The 7,500-nt window shown below is 37.8% G+C and overlaps 1 protein-coding gene across 1 annotated transcript in view; it reads left to right on the top strand.

The window, feature by feature from the left end:
• The window catches only part of LOC107557674 (AF4/FMR2 family member 2-like), a 233,432-nt gene that overhangs the window by 221,612 nt on the left and 4,320 nt on the right, over positions 1-7,500 (top strand). Inside the window, exons 12-13 of the mRNA XM_016241161.1 lie at positions 3,093-3,229; positions 3,456-3,527. Of these exons, the coding sequence (XP_016096647.1) occupies positions 3,093-3,229; positions 3,456-3,527 (209 nt within the window). The remainder of the gene's footprint in view (positions 1-3,092; positions 3,230-3,455; positions 3,528-7,500) is intronic.

Here is a 7,500-nt window from a genome sequence, read left to right as displayed (position 1 = left end):
GCAAAATAATCATGTAATTATTATTTTAAGCAAGTAGTCATTTAGCAGGTCCTTTTAATGACATCAACTTTTTTTCATGGAATAATTCCTTTGGAGTGCCTTGATAGCTGAAGGATCACCCCTTGCTGCATTCGAATTGTATAATTCATTAGCAACCCAGATGTTTACCTGCCAAAATGTTTTATTGTTTTTATAATATAGTACAACATCTCATCCAACATCATATTTAAATCATAGACCTTCCTGTCTACAGGAACATATGAAACTCTTAAGTCCTACAGGCACAGTTGGTGACAGTTCATGAAAGACTGCTTGCACCTCCAACCTTTCAGAGCGTTTTCACACCTAGTTCCCTTGAACACTACAAGCGATCTTGAACACTACAAGCGATTCACTACAAGCGAATCAGTGCTGTTACTTACCAAGAAATTCTGTTAAAAAATAATTAAAGAAAATTCTTTATAATAATGTAATGTAATGTAATATAATATAATATAATATAATATGAAAAAAACCTAATATTTTCAAGAAATATTTTCAAAAAACGTGAACGTGAATTATTTTACATTTATCTACTGTTTTTTTTTTTTTTACATATGCTGCCAGTGTCCCCTGATGTTTTTGCTACATATGCACGAAAACACTTTTTGCCAACTCAGCTTAGTAGCTTACTCTGTGTTATGTCCTCCGAAAGAATGCTGGGACGCTGGGAGAAGCTGCCTGCCTGCTTTGTCCCACTGCATTACAGTAATTTAACACTGACGCCAGCACAACGGCTACCGCTAATTTTAGATATTCAATTAGAGTCAGGCCGGGCTAGAGCCCATCGAAGACATAAGCGTGACAGGGGTTATGTGCTTGTCTTGTCTGCCTGAGTGGCCACCGCACTGCAACACGACTAACATGATATGATCAGCAGCGCTACGTTAAATTATTAGCCACCGCCAACGTCTATTACTGGAAGTGTTTAGCACCCCAGGCTATTTACTGTTGTCACCTGCTCAGTGTGTTTTAAATCAGCTCATTCACTGCATTCACCCTTTTAATTGAATTAGAAAAGTAAAGAAGGCTTTTTATGTTGTGTTGTTAACTGATGAGACCAATGTTTTATAGCATATTTTCAGCCTAATAAACAAAGGCAAAAATATGCTGCTGTCTAGGACATTCTGTCTCAGTGGAGCTTCTTTATTAAGCGCTTCGACTAAGTTTAAACATGTAAGCACTTATGTAAATGAATTTTGCCAAGTTTATATCAGAGCACATGCAGGTGCCACCACCTCCACTCTCATCTGTGTATTACCTTGTGTCTCTCCTATATTGTTCTAGAAAAAGGAAACAAAAGGAACAAAACCGTTTAACCTCAAACGACCCTACTGCCATGAAGGGTGAAAATAATAAATGAGAGAGCAGAATATAGTATTATATTTTCAAAAAAATTACACCATGTGTAAAATAATGTGTCAGTAGCTCATTGCAGAAAGAAGCTTTACTCTTTAATTAGGGTTCAGTTTTGTGCTGAGATGCAACATTTGAAGTTGAGCTGAGAGCGTTTCTCTCAGACAGTCACTATAGATTCTGAAGAGCCCATGAGACACAGTATATATTGCTAATATACTAACATATATATATATATATATATATATATATATATATTGTTAATATATCAGGAGGGATAGAATCAGGAGGGAAACACCTCCACCGTCCCAAACACCCTCCCCTCCAAATATTTTAAATATGTTTTCAGTTTGCTTCTCATAATTTATTATTTTAAATAATGATAAATACTTTGATAATAATGATAATATACTTTATACTTCACTTTATATGAATGTTCGCCTTTCAGACCTCTGGTCAAACCCTTCAACCCTGTCCATGGAGCACATGGAGCCCAGGAGACCGAAACTCACATTTAATAGCACGTATGTAACAGCCATGTGATTACTGCGGGTAATGACTGATGTGTGTGCTTGTGTACAGAAGACTGATCGTGTAGTATTACATGTCTTGAACTGTCTTTCAGTCGCATAGCAGCTCTACATATTTCAGGTTCATGTTAATGCATACAATGGGATGTGTGTGAAAAACAAACCGCGATCTTTAGCAATTTTTCTTTCCAATGGGAAGTTAGCACTCAGCAAGAGCAGATGAAAAATTCCTGTCACACTGCTCTTAACTACACGGACACACAACCCCTCCGCTACGGAGAGCCATTAGCAAGCTGAGGAAAAAGCTCTCTCGACAGACCTTTTATAATTGAAGACTTTCCAATCTAGGTGAGCGAAAGCCCTTGTGTCTGCCCTTAGCATCCATAAAGCAGGAGCTTTGTTAGAGATTTACAAAACAGACCCCCAGACCCTCAATAATTGGATCCAGGCAATTATCTCTGGAGACATTGTCCATTATCGCAAGTTACATCCTCTCTGTCATAAATCGCTATGACGATGTATAGGCCTAGTCATGAATACAAAGTAAAGGGAATTGATTGCCAGCGTTACATGAGCGTAGTGGCAGGCCTGTAATGAATCCCGGGCGTCCGCGTGCCTCGTATTGAAGAGCTCACTTGAAAACGAATGGACTCGGCTCCTAAGATGCCAGTGGAGGCAAGTGGTCAGTAAATCTATTTTACGCTCCTATGGAGATGAGATATGCTCTTATTGTTTGTGTTTGTCTGTGCCAGGCGTAATGTTGTTTAGTGCTATTGATTCGTTTGTGTTCGAGAAATGAGACATGAGAGTTAAAGTTAGCCTTTACGAACCTGTACCGATAAGTCAGGATGAACAACATAATCCCTAAATGTAGAGAAAAGCACTTTCGTACGACTTTACCACACAAAATAAACTGTTCTGATTCATAAACTTGTCGTGAAGTTAGAAATATACGCCAGTCCGGTGACCGTAAATCTGCACGTTGCCTCACTCTTGCATTATATCTTCTGACTCACATTGCCTCATAAGAGAATTACCTCAGCCTAATGGCTTTATTACCTCCTCCTATGATATCTGTTTTTCAGTATGACTTTACAAGCTTTGTATTTTGTAGGAGCTTGTATTTGCGGAATTCTCTCAACCTTTAATGCCAATTTTGCTTCACAGATGGACAAGTTTGGAAAAGCTGTGAATTACGCCGATGGAGCGCTCTCGTTCATCGAATGCGGCAACGCCATGGAACGAGACCCGTTAGAGGCCAAGTCACCATACACAATGTATTCAGAAACCGTAGAGCTCATCAGGTCAGTGCCCTCTTCATACATCGAAAATACTAGATGATAGTCATTACCTACAGTTGTAACAGTCCTTGTTTTATTGACATCAGAGGCAATAAAAATAGATGGTACACAAAGTTCATCAGTGTATTATAAGACCCTTTGCTAATTGAAATATGGTGTTGAAGAGAATTGTCAAAAGCATCAATAGATTTTTCATATTTGTGTAACTCTTGTACTTTTGTTATTTAAGGTACGCAATGAGATTAAAGAACTTCACAAGTCACTCTGCCACAATAGCTGAGAAGAAGCTCGCTGTACTGTGGTAAGTTAGCAAGAAGTTCGTCCGTTTTGTTGGGTAGAGAGCGGAGGTTCGCCAGATGGATGCTAGGCAACGGCGTCCTGAATCCGCGCTGTCTGAGCTTCACGAGCGTGCCGGCTCGCTTCCCCCGTCTGCGTGTCCTGAAGCGCTTGATCAGCGCCACAGCTCCCCCGACAACAATGTCCAGCAAAACATCCGAATGTCATGTCTCTCAGTTCTCCATATTTAATCATATAAACCGTTAAAAAGTTTGAAGGTTTTGTTGTAGTTGTTGTTGTTTTAATCAATTAATTTTGTTATACATGCAAAGACACATTAAATGGAGCATTTACAACTTCTGTTCTTTTGAAAAATTACTGAAACAAAAATCAGGGTTTCCACAAAAAATATTAGGCAGCACAACTGCGTTCAACATTGATAATAATCAGAAATGTTTCTTGAGCAGCAAACCATCATATTAGAATGATTTCTGAAGGATCATGTGACACTGAAGACAGGAGTAATGATGCTGACAATTCAGCATTGCATCACAGGAATAAATTACATTTTAAAATATATTACAAAAGAAAACCACTATTTTAAATGGCAATAATATTTCAGAATATTACTGATTTACTGTATATTTGATTAAATAAATGCAGACTTGGTGAGCATAAGAGACTTCTTTCAAAAACAAACAAACAAAAAACTTACTGACAACAACCTTTTGAACTGTAGTGTACTTTATAAGTACTCTATCTTGCAGTGAGTGACAATAATATTGCACTCAGAAAGAACACACAAAAAGCATCTTTCTCAAAACGGCAAGCTTCTCTGCAATCTGATTGGCTAGCTTACAGTTTTTTTTAGAAATCAGAGTGTGCATTTTTACCAGCCTGTCAGAAGATAAAGTTGTGTTTACAAAGCTTCGGCAATGAACACTATAGAGGAAGAGCTACTTGCTTGGTTTTACAGAGTTGCAAGGCTTTGGCAAATAAACATTGTGTCCTTGAGAATAATTCTACATTCTTGCAGTTATGCAGGTTATATCAGATTACCCACCCCTAAATGTCACAGAAAAAAATGAATCATGCTTCTTTAAAAGTCACTTTAAATGTCGGTTAGATGAACCCTTCCTGAGTAAGGGTACGTTTCATGACAATGATGTACTAAAAACAGAAAAGTTTTTCAAATGTCGTCAAAACCGAACTTCACACTGTATTATTCATGCCAGGCCAGTAGTTGGCAATGTCGTTTTGTAAAGAAACACTATGCACCTGTGCACATGCCTATTAACTGAACACATAATATGCATGACATCACAGTTCAAAAACTTGCACTTTGAAACTTGTTTACAAAAGTTTGTTTTCAGGTCTCCAAAATGCTGTTGTCATGTAAAATAATGGCCAAAACGCATAAAAAGTTGTGCATACATAATACATTATACATATAAATCCATGAGTCACACCCAACATACATGGAGGTCAAAACGTGAGTTTCATTGATAACCCAACCGATGTAGTTGTTTTGAAGAAGTGGCATCCGCTTTAGGGCGTTCTAAGGGCGTCAGAGGTGGTTTCAATACTCCAGCGCCGTTCCCCGCGTACCATCAGAAGCTAAATCCAGCGCTTTGCACTAGCAGCCAGTTAAATCTCCTCTCAGCCATCGCTTAACGACAATCATCTGTATCTGGAAGGAAGCTTTAAAACACTGCTAAAGCGCTTAATCAGCTTAGAGTGGATCATTATTCCTGTATTTCATTAAGCTATTAGAGGATAATGAAATATTTCCACATGCTGACGGCAGAAACATATTCTCGCCCAGATAAAAGCTGCCCGTGCTCTGCCTGCCTGTCACGCCACGGCGGCTTGTTTATTTTGAATGTCAAGGTTAGTTTTGCGCTTATAGCGGGATGACAGTCATCAGCGCAGATTGGAATTCAGCTGCCAGTCTCTCTTGTCTGGTAATGAAAGCCATCTAGCAGCCGAAAGGGATTTTCAAAGGCTGCTGCGTTTATGATTTATAAACCTGGGTCGAGGATATAATACTGTACAGAGGCGATATTATATGCATTTAAGAGAGCTGTAAAAACATGTTTACTCTCGGGCTTCAGATATTAGGCCAAAATAGCCTGTAGATTTTGATCTGTGACATTGGGAAACGTTCCATGCACAAATAAAGACGTATCAAGAAGATGCGATAAAAGCCTCTGACCTGCTTTAGGAGGGACAGACACCTTGTTTATATATTGATGGGACTTCAGTAGTCTGGATGCGTGTGAAATGTGAGAAAGCTAGTTTTGGTTTCATGGGGCTGTGCATATGTCCCAAGCATCTGGTGTCTCGCAAGCATACTGTTGAAAGGTCAGCCACCCCATGATACTGGCTGATTTTCCCTCAGTGCTCATATTGAAGCATGCTGCTGGTTATGATAATACTGTTGTTGTTGTTGTTGTTGTTTTTGTCAACAAAATACTCTTAATGTTCTTGCCAGATACTTTTGGCCCTGTGAATTATTAGAAATAAATTGTCTTAAAACACATTTTTGAAACTATTCGCTAGTATTTAATTTAATCCGTGTATCATTTGATCATTCGTTTTTTTATTTAAAATTGAAAGTAGAAAAATTAGAAAACGGCTCCTTTTTCATTTTTTTCCAAAAAATGGAAAAAATGGTTTTTCGTTCATGGGTGGAAAAATGAATAAACAGCTTGAATACTCGATTTGTACATGTAGGCGGGAATTAAATGCCCCTTTCTGCTGATTGGTCAGCCGAAGATCAAACCGTGCTGTCATCAGTTCTTCTGCAGTATCACGCAGCAGAATAATAGTCCTCCACTGCCGCAGTTGTATGGATTAATAACCCATTTTATTGCAACTACATTTCATATTTTTCTCATCAAACAGACTAATGAATAGCTCGACACAACTCGTACAGGGGCAGAGTCTAGACAGGTCTTTCTTCTGTGTAGACCAGCGGTTCTTAAAGTGATAGGGGGTCCGCAAAATAGTTTGCTATAGCCTAAAGTATTTCCAGACTGTAAAGTCGCTTTTTTTATCATGATACATAGGCCTACTTTTATTTATTCCAAAGTGACTTAAATGATGCATTTAACGTCAAATAATCTAAATAAAGCCTTTTAAAAGACAAGTATTCCCTGTGGTTCGTGCTTGTGGCATGAGCCAGAAAGATGCTCAAGGACACCAAGACGTGCTAAAGCAGTGCATTCTGTTGTTCTCTTTATTTTTCAAAGGCATGACATTTTGTAGTTATTTTGAACATAATGTTACACAAATAAAAATATAAATTTTACCATACGACTATAAATGACAGGGTATTAAGTTATTTCCCCTCGATGGGGAAAAAAAATCCAAGTGAACATCAATCAGTACTCAATATTAATTTAAACTGCTTTAAATATGACTGCTGCTTATTTCCTTTGCACTTCAATACTGGTCTGCGCTTGACTGTAGTCACGTCTGTCTGCTTATTGAGTTTATTTAACCCATCGCAATTTATTGGAACTGTGTGAGCTATAGTGACTACTCACCTTAGTGTTGTTCTAAAGGCTTATTACTTAATAACACAAAAATTTTAGCTGGATTCTCGTTTTTCGTTTTTTGGGGAAAAAAAACAAAAAAGGAGCCATTTTCTAATTTTTCCACTTTCAATATTAAATCAAAAAACAAATGATCGAATGATACACGGATTTAATTTGACTACTAGTAGTATCCAACAGTAGACATACACAGGAGATATTTGTGTTTTGTTTTGTTTTGTTTTGTTTTGTTTTGTTTTGTTTTGTTTTGTTTTGTTTTGTTTTGTTTTTTGTTTTTGTTTTTGTTTTTGTTTTGTTTTGTTTTGATTTTGAACATTCATCTGAACACGTCATTTCAAAAACATTCTGTGATGAAAAATGTAATTTTAAACATTTCTGGAATAAAACTGATGGCTCCTAAAGCCAATTTAATAACACTGGGGGGGGGGGGGGGGGGTT

The sequence above is a fragment of the Sinocyclocheilus grahami genome, unplaced genomic scaffold (genome assembly GCF_001515645.1).
Source record: "Sinocyclocheilus grahami isolate Dianchi unplaced genomic scaffold, SAMN03320097.WGS_v1.1 scaffold614.1, whole genome shotgun sequence".
NCBI lineage: Eukaryota > Metazoa > Chordata > Actinopteri > Cypriniformes > Cyprinidae > Sinocyclocheilus > Sinocyclocheilus grahami.
Note: the sequence above shows the minus strand (reverse complement) of the source record. Positions and strands in the feature narration are given on the sequence as shown.